This window comes from Jaculus jaculus, chromosome 8 (assembly GCF_020740685.1).
Source record: "Jaculus jaculus isolate mJacJac1 chromosome 8, mJacJac1.mat.Y.cur, whole genome shotgun sequence".
Taxonomy (NCBI): domain Eukaryota; kingdom Metazoa; phylum Chordata; class Mammalia; order Rodentia; family Dipodidae; genus Jaculus; species Jaculus jaculus.
Genome location: NC_059109.1, coordinates 74,538,223 through 74,565,198, shown reverse-complemented (window position 1 = coordinate 74,565,198; position 26,976 = coordinate 74,538,223). Strand labels below are relative to the sequence as shown.

Below are 26,976 nucleotides of genomic sequence, written 5' to 3'. Positions count from 1 at the left end.
TCTGGGGATGTAGCTCAGTATTTGCTTAGCATGCGCAGGGCCCTGGATTTGATCCCCAATACTGCATAAAACACATGCCTATAGTCTTAGCACTCAGGAGATGGAGGCAGGAGGGTCAAGAGTTCAAGGTCATCCTTAACCACATATGGAGTTTGAGATGTCTCAATAAAAAAAGAAAGAAAAAAGGGAGGGAGGAAAGGGAGAGAAAGGTCTGCAAGTTGGACCCTGTGCATCATCCTGGTTTGAGCCCCTCTTGAAGCAGAAGAGTGGAGTGGAGTGGAGCTTAGAGCATTCCCCAGGCCCACCTTGTAACACCTCTAGGGCCTCCCAAGTTGGCCAAGTGTGCACCTCAGACAAGAGGCTTTCAGCAGCCTGCATTTGGGCTCCAGCGCCATCTGGTGGTTGAAAATAATCAGTCCTTAATATGACGGAGAATGGAATTTCAAATGGGAAAGTGTGGGGGTGGGGAGGGAGGGAATCACCATGGGATATATTTTACAATCATGGAAAATGTTAATAAAAATTTAAAAAAAGAAAATAATCAGTCCTTATGAATGGCACCAGAATGACCACAGCGGTACCAGGGCCTCAACATCCCATGACTTGTGAGTGATATAGATGGCAGCCTGCTTTACATCCATGGTAAAGGGTTGCTCTCCATAAAGTCCAGGTGCTAGCCAGTAGTGGTTGTGCGCACCTTTAATCTCAGCACTCAGGAGGCAGAGGTAGGAGGATCACCGTGAGTTTGAGGCCACCCTGAGAATACATAGTGAATTCCAGGTCAGCTTGAGCTAGAGTGAGACCCTACCTCGAAAAACTAAAATAAAAAAATAAAGGCTAGGTGCTGGTGAGTGTTCCCCACATCCCTCCATATATCCTCACAGCACTTGGAGTAAACTGAGGAAATATCCCAGAGAGGTTGGCCCACTTTGCTTAGGTCACATAGCAGTAGTGGCCTTGATGCTTAGCTGCCATAAGATGATGTCCTTTGGGACATGTGGCTCCTGCCTTCAAGCAAGTGCTTCTTACATTGAGCCTTGAAATGTCATCCTCCATCCAAAGTCAGCTTAGGGCCACAACTGCACTTATCACATTTCAGAACTTGAACTTCTTTTAGAGTCCTACAGCATTTGCTGCGTCAGAGGAATGAGGTGGAGCAGGCACTGCACAAGCCCTCTTCCCCATCTCAGAAGAATCAGGTTTATTAACTGCCTGTAACATGACTTAAGGAAGGGGGGATGGGTCAGGGTGGTCAAGTCTGGGGAAGGCTGTCCCCTGCAGCAGTGATGGATCCAGTTAGCTTCTTTGGTGGGAGCTGTGTCCTGACCTGCCCTGTGTCCCCAGGAGTGGCTAAGCAAGTTCGGCTACCTGCCGCCAGCTGACCCCAGGACAGGGCCACTGCAGACCCAGGAGGAACTGTCCAAAGCCATTAGCACCATGCAGCAGTTTGGTGGACTGGAGACCACTGGAATCCTAGGTCAGTTCTGGGGGACAGTGGGGGATTCTGTGGGCCCATGCCTCTCCAGACTGCTTAAGGCCACAAACCTGAATACACTGGGCCTTGTGGCCAGTGGCCCTGGGGAAGCTGGCTGGGGAGGTGGATCCTGGCCTTACTAATCACTGTTGTCCACCCCGCAGATGAGGCTACTCTGGCCCTCATGAAGACCCCACGCTGCTCCCTTCCAGACCTGCCCCATGGGATCCGTGCGCGAAGGAGGCGCCAGGCTGCCCCACCAACCAGGTGGAACAAGAGGAACCTATCATGGAGGTACGTGCCATGGCGGGGAGTTCCCACATATCTCTCTGACCTGGTGTTCTGTGCCTGCTACAGCACTGTGCCCCCAACTGCCCAGCCAGAGGACTGGACTGGGGTTCTCTGATACACAGGCCAAAAGTCCAAAGTCAAGGTGTGGGCAGGGCTGGTCTTTCCTACAGGCGAGAGAGAGAACCATCCCATACCCGTTCACACCTGCTCTGCCTCCAGCTGCCCATAGCCTTCTTAGGGTCCCTGATAACCCCCTTTTCTTCCTCTCCTCCTCTCTCCTCCCCTCCTGCAGTTTTGGGGATTGACCCCAAGGCCCCATGCTTCACAAGTTTTCTAGCACTGAGCACAGCCCACCCTCTCTTCTCTTAAGGTACTCATGGGGAATCTGGAGAGATGGTTAAGTGGGTAAGTTGCTTGCCAGATGAGCATTAAGACCTGAATTCAGATCCCTAGCACCCATGTAAAATGCTAGTGTGGTGACACCTGTAATATCAACTCTGAAAGGGGGGGAAAAAAAGGATTCCCTAAGGCTTGTCTAGCCCGATGATGGGCTGCAAGTTCATTAAGAGACCATGTCTCAAAAAGTTAAGGTGGATTTAGCCGGGTGTGGTGGCACACACCTTTAATCCCAGCAGAGGTAGGATGATCACTGTGAGTTCAAGGCTACCCTGAGACTACATAGTGAACTCCAGGTCAGCCTGGGCTAGAGTGAGACACTACCTCAAAAGAAAAAAAAAAAAAAAAGTTGGGCTGGAGAGATGGCTTAGCGGTTAAGCGCTTGCCTGTGAAGCCTATGGACCCCGGTTCGAGGCTCGGTTCCCCAGGTCCCACGTTAGCCAGATGCACAAGGGGGCGCACGCGTCTGGAGTCCATTTGCAGTGGCTGGAGGCCCTGGTGCACCCATTCTCTGTCTTTCTCTCTGTCACTCTCAAAATAAATAAAATAAACAAAAAATATTTAAAAAATAGTTAAGGTGAAGAGTGATCAAGAAAGGCATTGATACTGATCTTTGACCTACACACAAATATGTATGTTCCCATAAACACTCAAAAAGTACTCATGCCAAGCAGGGTGTGGTGGCACACACCTTTAATCCCAGCCCTTAGGAAACAGAGGTAGGAGGATACATAGTGAATTCTAGGTCAGCCTGGGCTAGAGTGAAACCCTACCTCAAAAAAAGAAACGAAAACAAAAGTACTCATGCCAGGCAGGGAGACACACACCTTTAATCCCAGCACTTGGGGGGCAGAGGTAAGAGGATCACCATGAGTTTGAGGCCAACCTAGAGCAACAGAGTAAGTTACAGGTCAGCCTGGGATAGAGTAAGACACTGCCTAAAAAAAGGAGGAACTGGAGAGATAGTTTAGCCATTAAGGCACTTGTCTGCAAAGCCTAATGACCCATGTAAAGCCAAATGCACAAAGTGGCACATGGCATCTGGAATTCATTTGCAGCAGCTAGAAGCCCTGGTGTACCCTTTCTCCCTCTCTCTCTCTCTCTCTCTCTCTCTCTCTCTCTCTCTCTCTCTCTCTCTCTCTCTCTCTCTGCTTGCAAATAAATAAATATATTTTAAAAAATACTCAGGGAGCTGGATAGATGGCTTAGCAGTTAAGCACTTGCCTGTGAGGCCTAAGGACCCCAGTTTGAGGCTCAATTCCCCGGTATCCACATAAGCCAGATGCACAAGGTGGCACAAGCATCTGGAGTTTGTTTGCAGTGGCTGGAGGCCCTGGTACACCCATTCTTTCTCTCTCTCTGCCTCTTTTTCTGTCTGTTGCTCTCAAATAAATAAAATAAACAATTTTTTTTTTAATGATACTCAGGGCTGGAAAGATGACTTAGTAATTAAGAAGCCTAAGGACCCAGGTTCAATTCTCCAGGTCCCACATAAGCCAGATGCACAAGATGGCACATGCATCTGGAGTTTGTTTGCAGTGGCTGTAGGCCCTGGTGTGCCCATTCTCTCTCTTATCTCTCTCTCCCTCTCTCTGACTCTAATAAATAAATAAATAATTTAATAATAATTTACTTTTTTTTTCCATTTTTGTTGGTAGGGTTTCACTCTAGTCCAGACTGACCTGGAATTCACTATGTAGTCTCAGGGTGGCCTCAAACTCACAGAGATCCTCCTACCTCTGTCTCCCAAGTGCTAGGATTAATGGCATGCACCACCACACCCAGCTATTTATTTATTTGAGAGCAACAGACAGAGAAAGAGGCAGAGAGAGAGAATGGGTGTACCAGGGCCTACAGCCACTGCAAATGAACTCCAGATGCATGGGCCACCTTGTGCATCTGGCTTATGTGGGTCCTTGGGAATCAAGCCTCAAACCAGGGTCCTTAGGCTTCACAGGCAAATGCTTAACCGCTAAACAACCCCTCGAGCCCCTTAAAAAATATTTTAAAAAAGAAGATACTGGCTGATCCAGGCATGGTGGCGCACACCTTTAATCCCAGCACTCAGGTGGCAGAGGTAGGAGTATCGCTGTAAGTTCGAGGCCACCCTGAGACGACAGTGAATTCCAGGTCAGCCTGGACTAGTGTGAGACCCTACCTCAAAAAACCAAAAAAAAAAAAAAAAAAGATACTGACTGGATTTAAGGCTAACAATACCCATCTACTCCCTGCCTTAATGATGGCTGCAGAGGATGTGGTTCAATGGGACACTAATTGGCCCAGTACACTTGTACTGGCCACTTCCATAGTCCCTTGGGCCAGACCAGTTCAGAGGGGCCCTGACCAGTGTGTGGACTGTGATCCAGAATGCAAACAGACCTCAAGCACCTATGGGAAGCTGACACTGGTTTGTCACCTGAATACCCCTACCTCCATCTCTTTGTCTGTAAGATTAAGTTCCTGGGGTCTTTGTAGAGGCCTCAGACTTGCCTCCTGGGGTCAGGGGGAAGGCAGAAGATGGTGCAGCACCCAGGGCAGAAAGAGGCAATGCTTTATGCTCTGGGGACATCTGGACTCTACTCTGACCCCCCCCCCCCCAATCCTAGAGTGCGGACATTTCCACGAGACTCACCCCTGGGCCGGGACACAGTGCGTGCGCTCATGTATTACGCCCTCAAAGTCTGGAGTGATATCACACCCTTGAACTTCCATGAGGTGGCAGGCAACACAGCTGACATCCAAATCGACTTCTCCAAGGCCAACCACAATGATGACTACCCCTTCGATGGCCCTGGAGGCACCATAGCTCATGCCTTCTTCCCAGGAGATCACCACACTGCAGGAGACACCCACTTTGACGACGACGAGGCATGGACCTTCCGCTCCTCAGGTGAGAGTGGGACTGACTGAATAGTGGTTCTTCATGTCTAGGAAGCCTCCGCAGAGACCTCCCCCACACACCCCACAATGACCCAAGGAGCTGCCTTGATCTTGGAATAGCAAAACCCAGCCATAGCCCCCAGAACTAATCATAGTCTTGGGGCTTAAGTGGTGTACCCCTGCTCAGCTCCTGAGTTAACCAGCTCCTGCCCAACCATTCTGGTTACACCAGGTGACCTCTGCATCTATGGTCAGCATGGACAAGCCCTCACCTGTCCATGGGCATGTACTAGCTCGCTCCAGCTGGGCCCTGCATTGTGAACAGGAACCCAATACTCTCGTATAAAGGTTGGAGAAGTTCTGCAAATCCTGTGGAGTCTCCTTTGTGTCCCAAAACAAAAAGGGACAGATTCTTACAAGTAAGGGTGTATGAAACCTGGGCAAGTCCCTACAGGCTCTACAGAGCCTCCATAGGAGCCTAGCATGACTTCAGAGGCCCTATAGCTGGAACCCAAAGCCCAGCCAGGACTCATGCACCCCTTGGGCACCATTTCTGCATGGCAGCCTCACTGCTCATGAGCAGTCCCAGGTCCCCTACTCCTGTGACTCCTATGTCCCTAGATGCCCACGGAATGGACCTGTTTGCAGTGGCCGTCCATGAGTTTGGCCATGCCATTGGGCTGAACCATGTAGCTGCCTCCAGCTCCATCATGCAACCATACTACCAGGGCCCTGTGGGTGACCCACTGCGCTATGGACTCCCCTATGAGGACAGAGTGCGCATCTGGCAGCTCTATGGTGAGTGTCCTTGAAACCCTACATGGGCCACCTGGAGGATGAAGGCAGGAGGCTGTAATCTGCACTCACGCTCTTCATTTGGGACCATGAATGCACACATCTGCTGTCAGGAATGGAGTGATGAACAGGGGCCAGGGCATGCACACAGGCTTTCCCTCAGAACTAATCCCTGGACTACTTACAGCCTCTAGGAAGGTCCATCTATGTCTGCCAAGTGATTGCAGAGTCCTGGTGGCAGCAACTATGGCCTTGGCCTGTAGAGCACTGTGTGTGTGCTAAAGAAACTGACATCCTTATAATTATTAAACTGATTATTTTTCTTACCTCAAACAAAAAAAAGAAAGAAAGAAACTGTCCAATCTCTCAATCCCTGAGGGAGGAGCAACCATCCCCACCACAGACAAGAAAATAAAGGCCCTATGATGAAAGCAGCTTGCCCAGGGTAATCCCACAGTACATAGCCAAAACAGGAGCAAGGTCTAGCCCAGGAGCCCTCCTGCCAGAACCCATCAGGAAATAGGCAAAGGACACACTATCCCTACTCTGATTTGAATGTTGGTACCTGGGGAGGCACTTTTTGCCCCCTGATATCTGTATGGGTTTCTTTTTTCTTTTGCTTTCTTTCTCTCTCTCTTTCTTTCTTTCATTTTGTTTTGTTTTGTTTTGTTTTGTTTTGTTTCATTTTCCCAAGATAGGGTCTCACTCTAGCTCAGGCTAACCTGAAATTCATTAACTAGTTTCAGGCTGGCCTCAAACTCACAGTGATTCTCCTACCTCTATCTCACAGATGCTGGAATCAAAGGCGTACACCACCACACCTGGCTCACCTATATTAATTTATTTTGTTTGTTTGTTTTTTCAAGGTAGTGTCTCACTCCAGCCCAGGCTAACCTGGAATTCACTATGTAGTCTCAAAGTGACCTCAAACTCACAGCAATCCTCCTACCTCTGCTTCCCAAGTGCTTGGATTAAAGGCATGTGCCACCACACCTGGCTCACCTATGTTTTTAACCCACTGGAATTCTCCATCTCCAAGGACATTCTCTTGTGGGTTTTTTTTTTAAATAATTTTAATATATTTTATTTATTTATTTGAGAGAGAAAGAGGTACAGAGTAAGAGAGAGAATGGGTGCGCCAGGGCCTCCAGCTACTGTAAATGAACTCCAGAAGCATGCGCCCCCTTGTGCATCTGCTTTACATGGGTCCTGGAGAATCAAACTGGGATCCTTTGGCTTCACAGACAAGTGCCTTAACCATTTAGCCATCTTTCCACCCCTTGTTTTTTTTTAATATCTTATTTATTTACTTATTTGCAAACAGAAAGAGATAGAAGAGAGACAGAGAGAATGGGTACACCAGGGCCTCCTGCTGCTACAAGTGAACTCCAGACACATGCACCACTTTGTGCATCTGGCTGTACATGGGTAAAAGGTCATTAGGCTTTATAGGCAGGTGCCTTATTCCCTGAGCCATCTCTCCAGCCCTTCTCTAGTGTTTTAATAGTCACACACCTGTGCAGGAACTGCCCCTTCTAGGTCCAAAACTCTCTTAGCACCCACACCAGCTCTAAAGGAGACCTTGTATCTTTAATTTTTTAAGTTTATTTATTTGAGAGAGTCAAAGAGAGAAAGGGAGCGGGCACGCCAGGGTCTCCAGACACTGCAAACAAACTCCAGACACATGTGCCACCTTGTGCATCTGGCTTGCGTGGGCCCTGGGGAATCGAATCTGGGTCCTTTGGCTTTGCAGGCAAATGCCTTAACCACTAAGAAATCCCTCCAGCTCCCTTGTATCTTTAATAGCCCTCCCTGGGAAATCAAGAATCCACATTTGGGGTTGAGAGTTGGCTTAGTGATTAAGGCATTTGCCTGTGAAGCCTAAGAACCCAGGTTCGATTTTCCAGGTCTCACATAAGCCAGATGCACATGGTGGCACATGTATCCAGAGTTTGTTTACAATTCTGGCGCACCCATTTTCTCCCTCCCTCTCCCTTCCTCCCTGCCTCTCTCTCTCTGTCTCTAATAAATAAATAAACAAAAATAAAATCAGGGAAAAAAGAATTCACATTTTTTTAAATTTTTATGTATTTATTTATTTATTGGTTTTGCAAGGTAGGGTCTCACTAACTCAGGCTGACCTGGAATTCACTGTGTAGTCTCAGGGTGGCCTCAAGTTCACGGCAATCATCCTACCTCTGCTTCCCAAGTGCTGGGACCAAAGGTGTGTGCCACCATGCCTTGCTTAATTTTTTTTTAATTTTTGTTTTTATTTTTATTTATTCAAAAGAGACAGAGAGAGAATGGGTGCACCAGGGCCTCCAGCCACTGTAAACAAACTCCAAATGCATGCACTACCTTGTGCATCTGGCTCGCATGAGTCCTGGAGAATTGGGCCTCAAACTAGGGTTCTTGGGCATCACAGGCAAGCACTTAACCACTAAGCCATCTCTCCAACCCCAGAATTTTTTTGTTTATTTTTATTTATTTATTTGATAGTGACACAGAGAGAAAGAGGCAGATAGGGAGAGAAGAGAGAGAGTGGGCATGCCAGGGCCTCCAGCCACTGCAAACGAACTCCAGACGCATGTACCCCCTTGTGCATCTGGCTAACGTGGGTCCTGGGGAATCGAGCCTCAAACCAGGATCCTTAGGCTTCACAGCAAGCACTTAACTGCTAAGCCATTTCTCCAGCCCCCAGAATATTTTTTTAATGAGAGAAAGCAAAAGATAAAGGAGAAAGAATTGGCACACCAGGGCCTCCAGCCACTGCATTTGAACTCCAGATACATGTACCACTTTGTGTGCATGTACAACCTTGTGCATTTGCATCACCTTGTGCATCTGGCTTACATGGGACCTGAAGAGTCAAACATTAGTCTTTAGGCTTCACAGGCAAGCACCTTAACAGCTAAACCATTTCTCCAGCCCAAGTATCCATTTTCTATTTCTGAGGATAGCCTGTGGCAGATGCTTTGTTCAATGTGGGGCCATCTTTGGCAGGCCTTTTTGCCAAGTGTTCTCTGGTAGTCAGACATGGCTCCTTTCTAAAGCTGAATGAACATAGCTACCACTCCCATCAGTGGCTTACTCTTACTTCAGACTCTTATGGATGTTCCACACAAGTCCTTGCTACTGTATCTTCTCCCCCTCTCCCTTTGCCCCCCCACACACACAGGATCTCACTCTAGCTGAGGCTAACTTTAGAACTCACCCTGTAACCCCAGGCTGGCCTTGAACTTAGGATGATCCTCCTACCTCAATCTCCCCAGTGCTGTGATTAAGGGCATGTACCATCACACCTGGCTACAAAGTCCTTTCTGGATTGCCTGGCCTCTGACCTTGTGGGTGCCCACCCAGGAGTTGGGTCATGAGGTTTCTTAACACTCTCACTGTGCTTTAGGGATATCCATACAGTTCATAGACATGCTGTGATGGTTGGTATTTCCTACCTGGATGTCCCTTCATGAAAAGGATACCATGCCATTTCCTCCAGCAGGACAGGGGATGCTGGGTGCCCACTAGCCCCTCAGTTTAGTCTGTCTGTCTCCAGAGTTCCTGGTGGGATGGCCTGGTGGGATGAAAAGGGGCATGTCCCAGGTTCAATGCCATTTTCCTATCTCTACAGGTGTGCGGGAGTCTGTTTCTCCCACGGCACAGCTGGACACCCCAGAGCCTGAGGAGCCGCCCCTCCTGCCAGCACCCCCAGACAATCGGTCCAGCACCCTGTAAGCCAGGGTCTTCATCACCACACACTGGTCTGCCTGCCCCTATAGAATGCTGCCTTTCAGGCCCATGGTACCCAGGGTCCTGAGAAAAGTGCTGCTGTGTGTGTGCTCTGACAAGGCCAAGAAAAAGGGGGTGGAGAGGGAACCTCCTCCTGTAGGTTCCTGAATGCTGGAAGACTGAGTAGTGGCAGCTGCTCTATCACCCCATGGATTCTCTGGGGACATAGAGGACCAGACATCTTGTCTCAACATCAGTGCCTTGGTACGGCAGTTTGTAGCCTGTCCCCAGGACTTGGGCTTACAACATGGTGGCTGAATTCCTTCAGACAGGGAATGTTCTGAGAGCTAAGCACAGTCAGAACCCCATCACCAGCTGTGGCTTTTTGTTACCCAGCCCTGAAGTCAAACCTGCCTCTGCCCCTTGTCCCTGAGCCCACACCCTCACTGCAGCACTGCCACCTGGTTATCTCACTCATTGACCCCTGTGATAGGGCCTCCTTAGTTTATTTGGTTTGGTTTTGGTGTCCAGGATATTGGCCCAGCATTTCTAGCTGCTGTACACCATGACTTGCCTTTGCCATCAAGACATATTACTCCAGCATTCTCTGTTCTTTTCTGCTGATTGTTGAGACAAGGTCTCTGTCACTCCATAGCCCAGGCTATCCTGGAACTCACTATTAGCTCAGACTAGCCCCAAATTCCTGGTAATCCTGCCTCAGGCTCCCAAGTGCTGGGATTATAGGATTACAAACATGGACCAACATGCTCAGCCCTAGTTGTTTCTTATCTGTAGAGGGTTGAAGGAGTATGGAGGGGGGGTTAGGGTTTTGTGCATGCTAGAAAAGTGAGTGATACTCTCAATTTTAGGTTAGTTGGCTCTGGTTTGGGTTAGTTCTTTAAAAAAAGTTGAAGGTGGGCTGGAGAAATGGCTTAGTGTTTAAGGTGCTTGCCTGCTAAGCCAAAGGACCCAGGTTTGATTCTCCAGGCCCAATGTAAGCCAGATGCACAAGGAGGCACATGCATCTAGAGTTCATTTGCAGCAGTTGGAGGCCCTAGTGCACCCATTCTTTCTCTCTCTCTCCCTGCCTATTTCTTTCTCTCTAATAAATAAAAAATAAATAAAATTATAAAAAGAAAAGAAATTGAATGACTGGAGAGATGGCTTAGAAGTTAAGGCGTTTACCTATGAAGCCTAGGGATCCAGGTTCGGACCACATAAGCCAGATGCCCAAGGTGACACATGCATCTGGAGATTGTTTGCAATGGCTAAAGGCCCTGGCACACTCATTTTCTCTCTTTCTCTCTCACACACACATACACATAAATAAATAAAAATAAAATATTTTTTTAATTGTATTTATTTGAGAGAGAGTGAATATGGGCACGTAAGGCCTCTTGCTGCTACAAATGAACTCCAGATGTAGGCACCACTGGGTGTATCTGGCTTTACATGGGAATTGAACCTGGGATGGTAAGTAGGTGCCTGTAACAACTGAGCTATTGTCCCAACCCTGGCTTCGGTTTTATTTTTGTTTTCCAGGGCTTCACTCAAGCCCACGCTGTCTGAGAATTCACTATGTAGTCTTCTGGTGACCTTGAACTCAAGGTGATCCTCCTACCTCTGCCTCCTGAGTGCTGGGATTGAAGGCATGCACCACCACTCCAGGTTCTGGGTTAGTTCTTTTGAGACATGCCTCACTATGTAGCCCTGGCTTATTGGAACTCATGAATGAAACCCAGGCTGACCACCTGGAACTTGTAGATCTTCCTGCCTCTATCTCTCTGCTGCTCTGATGACAGTCCTTTAAGACTATGCTTGGATTTTTTTTCTAGATAGGGTTTTTCTCTAGCCCAGGCTGACCTGGAATTCACTATGTCGTCTCTTTGCTGTTCTAAAGGCTTCCTGTATTTGTATTGGCATTACTTTTCCTATTTGGGGAAGTTTTCTTCTATAATTTTGTTGAAAATATTTGTTATGCCTTTTGGAGTGAAATTCTTCTCCTTCTACTATGCCCTGAATTCTTATGTTTGATCTCTTCATAGTGTCCCAAATGTCTTGAAATTCCCATTCGTGCCTTCCTATTAGTTTGTCTTTCTCTTTGTTGGACTGTATTAGATCTGCCACCTGGTCTTCTAGTTTAGATATTCTGTCCTCTCCTTGATCCATCCTACTAGTGCGACTTTCTACAGAGTTTGCTATTTGACTTACTCTGTTTTTCATTTCTAATATTTCTGACTGGTACTCTCATTATTTCTATTTCGTTATTCATGTCTTGTATTGACTTCCTTATTTCATTAAGTTGGTTTCCTATATTCCCCTTCAGGAGTTGGTTTTCTTCTTTGATTTCTTTGAGTACAGATATAATATTTTTTTTTGAATGTGAAGCAAGGTTTTATTGGGTAAAAAGAAAGAAAGAGAAGAAAGCTGGTGCATCAGGTCTGCATCCCAGAGTTCGGCATCTCAAGATGCAGCCCTGATCTCTTCACAGTGTCAGCTTTTATTGGAAATAACCATATGATGTCTATAGTAGATTGGGAGTTAAACCACAAAATTACATACTGTTAAGCAAGGGGGGTGCTATTACAAGAAGTCACAAGGTTACATAGATCACATAGGCAGAACTGAGGCAAGAAGCATTCTATGCTATGTAATCACAAAGATATTTAGAAACAAAGAGATACAGAGAGGTCATCGTACATTGCACAGAGGGATCAGCCCACCTTTCACATTCCATTTTCCATTTCCCCCTCTGGTCTGACACTAAGTCAAATCCTTGACTCGTGAAGAACAGTGTCTAGGGTGTTTTCATCTAAGGAGGTGTATTGTGTCCACCATACCATGAGCTTAACAGAATTTATTCTACTCTTTATATATCTACTTACAGCATTAATAATATAGGGTCCTAAGGTAAGGCCTAAGAGCAGTAGTATCAGGGGGCCAGCAATAGAAGAGACAAGGGAAGTTAGCCATGGAGACCAACTAAACACAGACTGAAACCAATTACTACTGGCTTGTCTCTGAAGTTCTCCTTCTTTGAGATTTTCTCTAACTAAAGCCAGTGTATTTCAGATTATTCCTGACTGATTGGCATAAAAGTAACAAGTCTTACCTAAAGCCATACATAGGCCCCCTTGTTTCATAAAAAGTAAGTCTAAGCCTTTTATATTTTGTCCCTTCCACTTTCATGGCTGTTGGAGTGGTTAGGATGACCTGGTGGGGGCCCTTCCAACTTCCCAATATGGAATCTCTTTTTTTTTAATTTTTAAATTTTTATTAACATTTTCCATGATTATAAAAAAATATATCCCATGGTAATTCCCTCCCTCCCCCCTGACACTTTCCCCTTTGTAAGTATAATAATTTTTTAAAATCATTGTTCAGGCATTTCATCTAAAACAGTCTCACTGAGGGTAATTTCTGATAGATTTATTGTTTTGGTGGGATTGTATTGTCTTGATTTTTTGTGTTTCTTGTATTATAATGTAGAGATTTTTGCATCTTGATTTAATTTGATGCTTGGGTTTTCTGATTATCTGCAATGTTCCGAGCCATGTAAATCCGACTTTATATATCTCCAGGGTAGAGGTATAAGGTGCCAAGTGTAGCTCTTGTACTCCAAGAGAAGCAACAGGTGACCCTAAGTGTTGAGTTTGCCTGCTCTTCAAATATTCTAGTAGACTGGATGGGGCAAATTCTAAAATTCAACTAAGCAATATACACATTCAATCCAAGCAAGCACAGAGTATTTATGCAAGAGTAGAGATTAAAACAGATAATCTAATAAAGCCCAAGTCCCTATGAGTGAGTGTTGCCCCACACCTTTAATCCTGTCAACTGGAAGGTTGAGATTTCTGGTCTGAAAATGGGTTCCAGGTCAGCCTGGGTCTGAATTAGACCCTGCCCCCAATAATGACAGGTGAAAGAGACAAAGGTCCTCTAAATCAGGGAACATCAAAGGCAACAACAATCAATACCAAAATACAACTTATTTTAGAATGATAAAGCCAACCAAGAATATGTAACACATAACCTGTTCTGACATGGAGAGAGAGATCAGCACTTCCAGTGCAGGCCTGTGTACCTGCCTTTGTGTCAGTAGGCCCTGTTACCTTTGGGATGGCTTCCATTCTCACCCATGCCGAGTGCCAACCTCGATCCCTCTCTGTTTAGCTGTAGATCTAGTATTTTGATGGACTGTGCTGGTTACTGTGCAGACGGGGTAAATGAGTTCTCCAGAGGTTCACAGCACTGACAGCTGGGGAATGAGAGGCTACACAAGATGCCTGGAGTTGTACCAGAGCTGCTCAACTTGTTCCATTTGTGTTCTCCTTCAGCAACTGTTCAGCTGGTCCCTCTGTCTTCTCCTTCAGGTTTCTTGACTTTGCAAGGAGGCTGATGTGAGTGGAAAGTCCCTCTACCTGGTTTCTGCTCCTGTGCCGCTAGGGCAGGCCGGTGCTCAGGCTGGGGCCGCTGGCGCCTCAGTGGGATTCTGGCCAGTTTCCTCCTTTCTGGAAGATCTTGGTCTCACCTGCTTCTCTGTTATGGTTGATAATAATTTATACACCTTCACTTTTTTGGTAAAAGTGTATTTTTCTGCTTTTTCCCTCCCTAGGCTGCTTTGGCATGGTTACTATGCTGCCATGTTACTGAGACCGGGGGTTGTTTTTTCCATTATGTAGTCTCAGGGTGTCCTTGAACTCTTGGCAATCCCCCTACCTCTACTTCCAGAGTGCTGGGATTGAAGGTGTGTGCCACCAAATCTGAGGCGCTCCCCCTCTCTCAATCTCTCTCTCTCTCTCTTTTTCTTTTCTTTTCTTTTTTTATTTTATTTTATTTATTTATTTTTGGGGGGGGGATTTGAGGTATGGTCTCACTCTGGCCCAGGCTGACCGAGAATTCACTATGTAGTCTCAGGGTGGCCTTGAACTCATGGTGATCCTCCTACCTCTGCCTCTGCCTCCCAAGTGCTGGATTAAAGGTGTGCACCACCACGCCTGGCCTTTATTCTTTTTTTATATACAATATTTTTATTTGAGAGACAGTGAGTATCTGCACACAAGGGCCTCCTGCTATTGCAAGTAAACTTCAGTCACCTGTGCCATAGTGTGCATCTGGATTTACATGGGCACTGGGGAATCGAACATAGCATATCAGGCTTTGCAAGCAAGTACTTTTAATCACTGAGCCATTCTCCAGCCCCTTTTTTGTTGTCCTTATGCACTTCTTTAAGGACTAGATAACAAGACCAGGTTACAAACTCAAAGGTGTATCTTTATTCCCTTTCCCCTTCTCTTCCCTCACCCTCTCCCTCTCTCCTTCGCTCTCTCTCTCTCCTTTCCTTTGTATGTATGGACATGCCACAGCATTTGTTTGGAGGTCAGAGGACAACCTCCAGGTATCTCTGCTCTTCCACCTTCTTTGAGACTGGGTCTCAAATGAACATAAGATTAACTGGCCTGTGAGCTTCGGGTTCTCCTGACTCTGCCTCCCATTGTCACAGGCATGTTGGGACAATGGATCCATGTTCCACGGTGTGTCCCTTTATGAGTACTGGGGAGGATCAGCCACATCAACAGGCTTGCAGGCTAGCATCTTTAACCATTGAACTATCTCCCAACTCCAGGAGTCATTTTCCTTCCTACTGACCCCTGCCCAGTCCTCACTGGATGGATACTTGTGTACATCCCCTATAGGAGGGTTCTGTGCTAAGACAAAGCATGAGTGCCCAAGTGCATGTGTAAGCTCATCCATGCACACACTGCCTGTTGATGTGCAGTTGATGTCCTGTGAGGCCTTCTTGTATGAGCCCAAGGACTGCCTACTTCTCATTGAAAACTGAGTGTCCCACGCTAAGACCACAAATATTTTATTTTATTTTATTTATTTGAGAGGAGAGAGAGAGAGATTGGGCACATCAGGGTTTTTAGCCACTGCAAATAAACTCCAGATGCATATGCCACCTAGTGCATATGGCTTTACGTGGGTACTGGTATATCAAACCTGGGTCCTTAGGCTTTGCAGGCAAGTGCTGTAACTGCTAAGCCATTTCTCCAGTCCTGTTAGTTCATTTTTATTTATTTGGGGGGGGCAGGATTAGCAAGGATCTTTAGCCACTGAGCCGTCTCCCCAGCCCTTGTGTGTGTGTTTTTCAAGAGAGGCTCACATAGCCCAGGCTATGCAGCTGAGCCCTGTTAGGCTATCATTCTCTATTTTTTTTTTTCCTGGCAGACACTGCATACTACAATGATGCAGGAATACTATAGCTCCTTCTAGGATGCCCATCCCCATGGTTCTGGGGGTGCAGCTCAACTAACTGCTCAGGTTGGGTGCACAGCCTCCCAGCCCACCAGTTTTCTGCCCTGCAGGCCTCGAAAGGATGTGCCTCACAGATGCACAGCCCATTTTGATGCTGTGGCCCAGATCCGTGGCGAGGCTTTCTTCTTCAAAGGTAATCCTGGGATCCTGTGGTATAGAAGAACACCCCAAACACACAAGCACACACACACCAGTCCAGACCAGCCCCTGAAGCGACTTTCCCTTCTGTTCCCCACCCTACTCCCTCCCCTCCACCCCAAGGCAAGTACTTCTGGCGGCTGACTCGAGACCGGCACCTGGTGTCCCTGCAACCAGCTCAAATGCACCGCTTCTGGCGGGGTCTGCCACTGCACCTGGACAGTGTGGATGCTGTGTATGAGCGCACCAGTGATCACAAGATCGTCTTCTTTAAAGGTGAGGCCTCCTTTGTGTTCTGTAGCTTGCCTCTGACCTCCCTGGGGGCTCAAGGCCTGCCTCTGCCTCCCTGCACCCAGCCCGGTTCACCAGCAGCAGCTTCCACATCATGCTGACCCTGCATCTCCAAGCTGGCCCCAGGGTTTGCTCCACTGGCCAGAGGGAGCCCCTGGTTCATTGTGTACTCTGTGGATGTGTATTGAGTACCTACTGTCTACCTACTGGTCCTACGGGGTCCTTGCAGACACATGGAGGACAAAGAAAAGCAGTCACACCAATGATCAAGTTCACATGAGGCAGAAAAAGAAGGTGAGGATGAGCAACCGGAAGCACATGAATATGCTATAGAACAGTGTAGTAGACAGCCTCAGGTTCGCTGAGATGAACTTCCAAACCAGGCACAGTTAGGAAGAAAGAAATATTTATTGAAGCTTACAGATAGATCCAGGAGAAGTTCCATAATAGCAGAAAAAGCTGGCCTTACTTTCACAGATCCAAGCAGAGAGAAGCCACAAAGCAAAAAACCCAAAAGTCCACCACAGACAAGCCTGAAAGCCACACCACAAACAAACACACTTCAGGAACTCCAGACACTTTGCATATCTTTAGACTGGAAATGCAAATCTACCACCACACCTTAGGGCTGAACCCTAAAAGCTGCCCAGTGACAGGACACACGGCCTCCAGCCAGGTGGCTTCAGATCCAAACTACAAACTAATAAAACACTGAATAAATATATTGAGGGTCATCTATTCAAACTACCACAAACAGAAACTCCAAGAACAAAGTGAGAGCCAGGAAAACAGCCAGTGGAAAGCTCCTGAGGGAGAAACAGCCTTACTGTGTGCAAAGAAATAAGAAGTCAGCATGAGCCAGGCTTAATGGTGCACACCTTTAATCCCAGCACTTGGGAGGCAGAAGTAGGAGGATCACCGTGAGTTCAAGAGCACCCTGAGACTACAGAGTGAATTCCAGGTCATCCTGAGCTAGAGTGAGATCCTACCTCAAAAAAAAAAAAAAAAAAAAAAAAAAGAAGAAGAAGAGGGGCTGGAGAAATGGCTTAGCAGTTAAGGCATTTCCCTGCAAAGCCAAAGGACCTCAGTTCAATTCCCCAGGACCCACGTAAGCCAGATGCACAAGGGGGTGCAAGCGTCTAGAGCTCATTTGCAATGGCTGAAGACCCTGGCATACCCATTCTCTCTCTCTCTCTCTCTCTCCCCCCTCAATAAATAAATAGTAAATAAAGTTAAAATATTTTTAAAAATTATACTAAGTGAGGTAACCCAGGCCCAGAAAGCCAAGCGCCACATGTTCTCCCTCATATGTGGATCCTAGCTACAGATGATTGGGCTTCTGCATGAGAAGGAAAAAACTCAATAGCAGAGGCCAGTAAGTTAAAAAGGAGATATAAAGGGAAGAGAAAGGAAGGGAGGAGGGTACTTAATAGGTTGGTATTGTATATATGTTAGTAGGATGATTGAGATGGGGAGGGGATATGATGGAGAATGGAATTTCAAAGGGGAAAGCGGGGGGGAGGGTATTACCATGGGATTTTTTTTATAATCATGGAAAATGTTAATAAAAATTGAGAAAAAAAAAAAGGAGGAGGAGAAAGGAAGAAGAAAAGTACTGGTGGTGGCTAGAGAGATTGCTCATTGGTTAAAGGTACTTGCTTGCAAAGCCTAAAACCTGGGTTAAGTTTCACAGTACCCACATAAAACGAGATGCACAAAAATGGTGCATGCTGGAATCAGTTTGCAATGGCAAGAAACCCTGGAACACATGCTCTTTTCATTCTCTCTTTCCTTGCATATATATATATATATATCATTTGTTTGGTTGGCTTGGTTTTCCAGGCAGAGTTTCACTCTAGCTGCCCAGGCTGACTTGGAATACACTATGTAGTCTCAAGTTGGCCTCAAACGCACAGGAATCCTCCTACCTCTGTCACTCAAATGCTGGAATTAAAAGCATGTGACAGGCTGGAGAGATGGCTTAGCTGTTAAGCGCTTGCCTGTGAAGCCTAAGGACCCTGGTTAGGGGCTCAATTCCCCAGGACCCATGTTAGCCAGATGCACAAGGGGGCGCATGCATCTGGAGTTCATTTGCAATGGCTGGAGGCCCAGGCATGCTCATTCTCTCTCTCTCTCTCTCTCTCTCTCTCTCTCTCTCTCTCTCTCTCTCTCTCTCTGCTTCTTTCTTTCTCTGTCTGTCACTCTCAAATAAATAAAATCAACAAAAATAAAAATAAAAAAAAGCATGTGCCACCACACCAGGCTGTAAATAAAAAAAATTTTTTTTAAGTAAAAAGACTGGAGAGAGGGCTTAGCAGTTAAGGCACTTATCTGCAAAGCCAAAGGATCCAGGTTCAATTCCTCAGTACCCATGTAATCTAGATGCACAAGGTAGCACATGCATCTGGAGTTCATTTGCAGTGATTAGAGGGCCCAGTGCACCCAGTCTCTTTCTGTCTGTCTGCCTTGTTCTTTCTCTTTCTCAAATAATAAATACATAAATAAGTAAATAAAAGATTTAAAAATTATTTTTTATGTGGCCTGGAGAGATGGCTCAGTGGTTAAGGTGCTTTCCTGCAAAGCCAACGGACTTCAGTTCAATTCTCCAGTACCCACATAAGCTAGATGCACAAGGTGGCATATGCATCTGTAGTTCATTTGCAGTAGCTGGGAGCCCTGGCACGTCCATTCTGTCCCTCCCTCCCTCCCTCCCTTTCTCCTTCCCTCATCCTTTCCCTCTCTCAAATAATTTTTTTAAATTTTTTTATGTATTTGAGAGAGAGAGAAAAAATAGGTAGATAAAGAGAGAGAGAATGGATATGCAAGGCCTCTAACCACTACAAACAAACTCCAGATATATGTACCACCTTGTTCACCTGGCTTATATGGGTACTGGTGATTCAAACCTGGGCCCTTAGGCTTCACAGGCAAGCATTTTAACTGCTAAGCCATCTCTCCAGCGCCCAAAATGTTTGTTTGCAGTGGCCAGAGGCCATAGTACACTCATTCTCTCTCTCTCTCTTTCTCTCTCAGATAAATAAATAAAATATTTTAAAATTAAAGAAAAAACTCCAGACATGTGCCACCATGTGCATGTGGCTTTATGGGGGTACTGGAGAATCAAACCTAGGTTTGTTTGTTTGTAATAGGCTCTCATTCTAGCCCAGATTGACCTGAAACTCACTCTGTAGTCCCAAACTGGCCTTGAACTCACAGCAATGCTCATACCTCTGTCTCCCAAGTGCTGGGATTGAAGAAGGCATGTGCCACCATGCTCAGAGCAAAATAAAAAAGGGGAGGGATGGTAGGGGGGAGTTGAGAGGTAGGGTTTCACTCTAGCCCAGAATGACCTGACACTCACTATGTAGTCTCAGAGTGGCCTGAAACTCATAGCAGTCCTCCTACCTCTGCCTCCTGAGTTCTGGGATTAAAGATGTGTGCCACCACACTGGGGGAAAAAAAAAGTTTTTAAAAAAAATTTTAAAAAGGGGCTGGAGAAATGGCTCAGTAGTTAAAGCACTTGCCTGCAAAGCCTAAGCACCCAGGTGTGATTCCCCAGTATCCACATAAAGCCAAATGCCGTGGCGCATGTGTCTGGAGTTTGTTTCAGTGGCTAGATGCCATAGTACACTCATTCTCTTCTCTTCCAGCTTCCAGCCATGTCATTCCATTTTACGTGTCAACCGCATATGGTGTCTTCAGCAGTAGGGTCTTACCACTAACCTTTGGTGGGTCATCAAGTACTCTGACAGAGATCTATCTTTCTTTTAGGAAACCTTGTAGGTCCCTCTGATCAAAAGCTCATTTTGCATGATAGCCACGTGCTGGTAGTGAGAGTTACAGGTCAGTGCCTACTAAGAAAAGGAAGAAAAAGATAACTAATATAAAAGAGTTAGAAGAGAGAGAGCGAGAAGCTGTAGAAGATTAAGGTCAGTCTTCATCATACCTCTCCAGTATATTATGGCTCAGGTGTTCTCTCTAAGGGCCTGTTGAAGGTTCAACCATTTGGTCTGCCTTTTAGGATGTAGAATTTTATAGTACCATTGCCATTTGGGTCCAGATTTGTGTCTCATATCCCCTCCCTTGCCTTCCTCTCCCTCCCCACTCACCTTATTGTCTAGTCCTCGAGATGTTCGCTGGGTTTGTCAGCATCTTGGGTAGAGATTCAGGTTAGGTGCTGTAGATGAGTGAGACTATACAGCAATTATCTTTCTGTGATTAGGTAAGTTCACTGAGAATGATCTATTCCAGGTTCAACCATTTTTCCTCAAATTTCATTGTGTCATTCTTTGTTACTGCTGTGTAGAATTCCATTCTGTAGATATAATACATCTTAGTTATCCATTCTTCTAGTGATGGACATCTGGGTTGATTCCAGCTCTTAGCTATTAAATAAATAATATATTAAATAAGAAAAAGTCAGCAGCCTCACCAGGGGCCAGGAGGAGATGAGAGTGGAACATGGGGTCCACAGGCCCCTGGCAGTGACATCTGTCTAGGCCATCCCACTTTTTCCCCAGCACTGAAGAAAGCCTCCGAGCATTGGTCACTGGATTTGTATGTCAAATTTCTCTTGTATCCACATCTATATCAAGGGAAAGAAAGCCAGGCCAGTCATGGTAGCTTGTACCTATAATCTCCGCACTTGGAGGTTGAGGGTAGGAGGTTTGCCATGAATTTAAGGCTAGCCTGGGTTATATAGTGATACTCTCTGTCTCAAGAAAACAACAAATGTATTAGTTACTCTTCTCATTGCTGTGAATAAACACCTGACAGAAGCAATTTAAGTAAAGAATGTTTATTCTGGCTCAATTTGAGGGCACAGCCCACCATGGGGCAGGACTGTGCAGTAGCTGGTCACATGGTATCCACAATCAAGAAGCTCAGCTTGCTTTTTCTTTCTTCTTATTTATTTAGTTATGTATTTGAGAGAGAGAGAATAGGAACACCAGGGCCTCCAGCCACTGCAAATGAACTCTGGATGCTTGTGCCACCTTTTGCACCTGGCTTTATGTGGGTCCTGGGGAATAAAACCTAGATCCTTTGACTTTTCAGGCAAGCACTTTAACTGGTAAACCATCTCTCCAGCCCTTGCTTCTTCCCCCCACCCCTGAGGTAGGGTCTCACTCTAGCTCAGGCTGACCTGGAATTCACTATGTAGTCTCAGGGTAGCCTGAACTCATGGGGATCCTCTTACCTTTGACTTCCAAGGGCTGGGATTAAAAGTGAGCACCGGGAGCCGGGCGTGGTGGCGCATGCCTTTAATCCCGGCACTTGGGAAGCAGAGGTAGAAGGATCACCACAAGTTCGAGGCCACCCTGAGACTACACAGTGAATTCCAGGTCAGCCTGAGTAGAGTGAGACCCTACCTCAAAAAAAAAAAAAAATTAAAATGTCAAGTTTCTGGGCTGGAGAGATGGCGTAGCGGTTAAGCACTTGCCTGTGAAGCTTAAGGACCCCGGTTCGAGGCTCGGCTCCCCAGGTCCCACGTTAGCCAGATGCACAAGGGGGTGCACGCGTCTGGAGTTCGTTTGCAGAGGCTGGAAGCCCTGGCGCGCCCATTCTCTCTCTCTCCCTCTACCTGTCTTTCTCTCTGTGTCTGTCGCTCTCAAATAAATAAATAAAATTTAAAAAAAAAAGTGAGCACCGGGGCTAGAAAGACGAGTTAGTGGTTAAATCGTTTGCCTGCAAAGCTAAAGGATCCCTATTCAACTCTCCAGGACTCAGGTAAGCCAGATGCACAAGGGGCACATGCATCTGGAGTTTGTTTGCAGTGGCTGGCTGTAGACCCTGGCTCACCCATTCTCTCTCTCTCTCTGCCTCTTTCTCTCTCTCAAATAAATAAACAAATAAATTACATATATATATATATATATATATATATATATATATATATATATATATATATATATTATTTTTTTTGAGGTAGGGTCTCATTCTAGCCCAGACTAACCTGTTATTCACTATGTAGGCTCAGGGAGGCCTCAAATTCACAGTGATCCTTCTACCACTGCCTCCTGAGTGCTCAGATTAAAGGCATGCACCACCATGCCCGGCAAAATAAAATATATTTTAAAAGTGAGCACCACCACACCTGGCTTGCTTTTGCTTTTTAATATTTATTTATTTATTTATTTGAGAGAGAGGATGGCCATATCAGGGCCTCCTGCAAAAAACACACTCTAGATGCATGCGCTACTTTGTGCATTTGGCTTTACTTGGGTACTGGGGAATCAAATCTTGGTCATTAGGCTTTACAAGCAGGTGCCTTTAGCTACTGAGCCACTGCTCCAACCCTTTGGCCCACCTTTTTCCCTTTTTTCTCGAGGTAGAGTCTTGCTCTAGCCCAGGCTGACCTGGAATTTACAACTTAATCTCAGGGTGGCCTCCAACTCACTGTAATCCTCCTACTTCTGCCTCCCAAATGCTGGGATTAAAGGTGTTCACTAACACACCCAGCTCCTTCAGTTTATTTTTAAGAGACTCTCACAGACATGCTTAGAGGTTTGTCTTCTAGATGATACTAGATCCTGTCAAGTTAATACTAACAATCACAGAAGGGAAGGAGGGAGGAGAGGAGAGCTGAGAGGCAATCCAGGGCAGAGGGAAGGTATGAGGGTGTGAGTCTTCTGGGCCACCTCACAGTGGCAATGGGAATCTTTCTCTCATGCTATGGGATAGCAGGCTGGAATTAGTGTAAGCAGATGCCTTCCCTTTGTTCCCGGGACCTCTGCCTCTCCAGCAGTGTCTAGTCCCAGGGCCACTTCTCCCAACTTTTCATGTTCTGAGCCCTTCCTGTCTGGTGACATTTGCTAATGGCCTAGGCAAAGTAAAAATACAGGCTTTCTCCTTTATGTTACCATTACTCTGTGTAGTTACCTCAAATTCTTGAGGACTGACCAGAGGCTACATGAGCATCTTGTTCTCAGTTGGTTCCCACATACCGATGTCCCTGGATGGAGCGTGCCTGGTTCCCCAAGACTGCCTGGTCCAGCTGACACATCTTCCCTTATCCTTGCTCCCAATGAGCCAAAGCATTCTTCACTTACTTGCTTCTGTATAAAGTCTCACAAAGTTGTGCCCCCCCCACACTTATAGTCAGGGCTCTAACAGAATGCCATGTTAGTCTTTGCCTTATAGATGTCCCCTAACTCCTAAGAAGTGAGAGGTATCTTGGGGATAGTGACTGACTCAAAGTCTGTTTCCTGTTCCTTAGTGACCACCAAAGCAGGATCTGACTCACAGGAACTGGCTTCCTGAACAATCTATGCGAGCTTCACAGTAGGTGCTCAGTAAATGTCCAGAAGGGCTCTTCGGCATTGTGACTTGGGGTGACTGAATGGCACCCTTATTGGGTGAAGCTTAGAAACATTCAGGGGCAAGGCCCTTGCCCTTGCCCACAGCTCTTTCTCTCACCCCTAGGAGACAGATACTGGGTGTTTAAGGACAATAACGTAGAGGAAGGATACCCGCGGCCTGTCTCCGACTTCAGCCTCCCACCGGGCGGCATCGATGCAGTCTTCTCCTGGGCCCACAATGACAGGACTTATTTCTTTAAGGACCAACTCTACTGGCGCTACAATGATCACACACGGCGCATGGACCCTGGCTACCCCGCCCAGGGCCCCCTGTGGAAGGGTGTCCCCAGCATGCTGGATGACGCCATGCGCTGGTCCGATGGTGAGCGCTAGGTGGGGAAAAGCCAATCCAGCCTGTTTCCTCATCTGCAGAGCAGGGATCATAATGGGTTTGAGGGGAATTCCCTGAGCTGATGTACACCTTCTGATTGCCTGCCTTAGCTTTGAGGAGTTCTGGCCTTCCAGGAAGTTAGTGAACACCACATCTGTTTCCTGCTATGGACCACCCACCCTGGACTTATCACCTGTCCCCAGTCCTGCTTACTCACTGCTTCCTGCTTCCACCTGGCCATTACACTGGTAGTGTGCTGGAGTACTCTGCATAGATCCCCCTACACACACCCACACTCACTCTCTCTCTCTCTCTCTCTCTCTGTCTCCAAACCTCAGCCCAGCTGAGAGCTTTCCTGGGCATCATCCAGACCAGCTCCATCAGGCTAGGTTACAGAATCTTCCATCTTCAATGCTGCATCCCCAGTAGTAGAACAGCTATGAACTGGGCTGATGACAAGTAAACCCCAGCAAGGGAGAGGAGAGATCACCAGTGCATCCCACAGGCTTCCTCCCGCTGTCCAGGCATGGCTCAGACAGACCAGCTGTCTAAGATGTCCTGGGTCCTACCCACTCTACTGCTGTCCAGTGTGCAGTCTGTGACAGGCACAGGCTCAGCCTACCTCTTCTTATTTCACAGGTGCATCTTACTTCTTCCGTGGCCAGGAGTACTGGAAGGTACTGGATGGTGAGCTGGAGGTGGCACCTGGGTATCCACAGTCCACAGCCCGTGACTGGCTTGTGTGTGGGGAGCCACTGGTTGGTGCAAAAGATGCAGGTCCAGAGCCACAGAGCGGCAGCAGAGCACAGGATGGCCTGGCTGTGTGCTCCTGCACCTCAAATGCATGCAGATCTGCACTGCCATCTCTACTACTGCTGCTGCTGTCAGCATGGCAGCTGCTGTGGACTGAGGCCCCTGCCCAGGTGCCCTGAGGGCAGTGCTAACCTTGAGAGACCAAGCAGCCAGGGAGGGCAAGGATACACCAGCCACTGGACAGTAGGGGACACACCAAGTGGCCCAGCCATGAGAGAATAACCACCCCATCAGTAGAGTCCCTCTGCCTTTCCCTCCTGGAGCAGCCATGGAATGGCGCTTCTTCCATCTGCTCACCATGCCACTGCTGAACCTTGGGCGGCTAACCAGCCAAGTATGACTCACAGCCTTGGGATGCCTCACCTACTCTGGAGCAGCTCTGACACCTCATTCGGGCTGATGGGGAATGAAAACCATCCTCCCAGTGTCTACAGGGTCACTGTCCGTTTTATAGCTAGGAAAGTTAATGATCAATTAGGAGACAAGCACCTACCCAGATGTCTAAGCCAGTGCCACCTGTAGCAGCCTGCCTGTCTGTCCTCATGCTGGGGACCACTCATACTCAGGACCTGTCTGGAGGTGCACAGACACCCAGCAGAAGTCACCCCCCCCTGGCTCCCAGACAGGCAGGAAATGGAGGCTGTGTCCTGTCCCCTCTGCTCCCTCTTCCTACTCAGAGGGACTCATGGATCTCCCTAAGATAGCACTGGACAGGAGTGTGTCTGTGAAAACTTCCCTCAGCTGCCCTGCTGGTGCCTATGGCTGCAGCATGACATTCTGTGGAGCCCCTGACTGAGGCCCTGGGGGTGATATTCATAGCCATCCCCTCCCCCAACTGTGGATGGGGCTTCAAACACTTGTAGCAAAGATGTGGTTCAATTAGGTAAGGATAGCGTGGTGAGCCATGGGCCCGAGGTGGTGGCACCATGTGCATGACAGGTGGAACACAAGGGAACTGGCAGTGCTGCTTAGGGATCCTTAGGCCACGTCAGCACCTTCAGTGTCCCTAGGAGCTGTGTCACTGTCACCTCCTGGCCCTGTCCGGGACTTGGTAGAAGTAGGAACTGTGGAGGAGGGACCATTCTGAGTGACAGGCCTTTGAGAGATTGGTCCAGAAAAGCTCCCTGAGCAAGGAGGGAGGTGGATCCTGTGATGCAGTGATCTCAAAGAGGGAAACCCCATTGGGAAGAGCTAGCTAGTGCAAAGGTCTAGGAGTGAGATGCCTTCAGGCAGGGTCATCTGTGTGGGCTCCATGGCACAGTAAGGCACTGGGGTTCACTCCACAATACACATGGCAAGTTACTGATTCCACACATTCCTTCCCAGCTGACCTTGTCCCGTTTCACAGGTAAGAAAGACTTTTTACACACTTGGGTCATACTTTCCATACCTGGAGCTGGTGTCGTTCGCCTGATCCCAGGCTAGGCTTGAATGCTCAGAATGAGTGAGCAACCAAGGTCAACAGAAATCTAGCTCCTAGCAAGACCTGTGCTTTCCTCCCCTCCCCAAGCCTGGCTGCATCCTGCACCCACCTGCTTACCATCTTCTGGAGCTGGGCATAGGCTAGTGGGCTGATAGTCCCTAGACATCAGCCCCCCCCACCAAAAAAAAAAAAAACTGCCTTGTGTCAAGCACGTTCCTGTGGTGTCTTGTGTCCATCAGCCTGCAAAGTCCAGCCATCTCTTGCTGTAGGAGAGATGGCCTAGCCAAGGTTCTGAGGTCCTTTGTCATAGCACTAGAACCAGGCCTGCAGAATGGGCCGTCTGTCTGCTGGTATCTCACTCATTTTAAAGCCCAAACTAATAAAACTTTTCTACATTGGCTGGATTGCAGCTTGAGGTAGAGCATTTGCCTAGCATGTGAAAGATCTTGGGTTTGATATTCCCCCAAAATTATCCATACCTCACCCGCCTGAGGCAAGGAGGTACAAGAGGCACAGGCTTCTCTGGACCTCCGTCTCTGGGCAGCTCCCAGTGGGCTTGAGGCTGAGGGTCAGGCCAGTGCCACAGCACTGGTTTCGCAAGAGCTCTGCACCAACGATGGCAGCCAGAGCAAGGGGACATACACTACTGAGTCCCTCACGCCCATACATACATATTTTGTAACTTGATACACACTTGGTAACATACAAAAGAATAATAGAGGGCTGGAGGGATGGCTTAGTG

The 26,976-nt window shown here is 47.3% G+C and overlaps 1 protein-coding gene across 1 annotated transcript in view; it reads left to right on the top strand.

Annotated features, from left to right (window-relative positions):
- The window catches only part of Mmp17 (matrix metallopeptidase 17), a 39,382-nt gene extending 12,750 nt beyond the window's left edge, over positions 1–26,632 (top strand). The window contains exons 2-10 of the mRNA XM_004668889.2: positions 1,345–1,477; positions 1,639–1,768; positions 4,768–5,051; positions 5,663–5,839; positions 9,465–9,564; positions 15,931–16,013; positions 16,142–16,294; positions 23,732–23,989; positions 24,638–26,632. Coding sequence (XP_004668946.2) covers positions 1,345–1,477; positions 1,639–1,768; positions 4,768–5,051; positions 5,663–5,839; positions 9,465–9,564; positions 15,931–16,013; positions 16,142–16,294; positions 23,732–23,989; positions 24,638–24,930 — 1,611 coding nt within the window. The 3' untranslated portion in view covers positions 24,931–26,632. The remainder of the gene's footprint in view (positions 1–1,344; positions 1,478–1,638; positions 1,769–4,767; positions 5,052–5,662; positions 5,840–9,464; positions 9,565–15,930; positions 16,014–16,141; positions 16,295–23,731; positions 23,990–24,637) is intronic.
- The last annotated feature ends 344 nt before the right edge of the window (positions 26,633–26,976 follow it).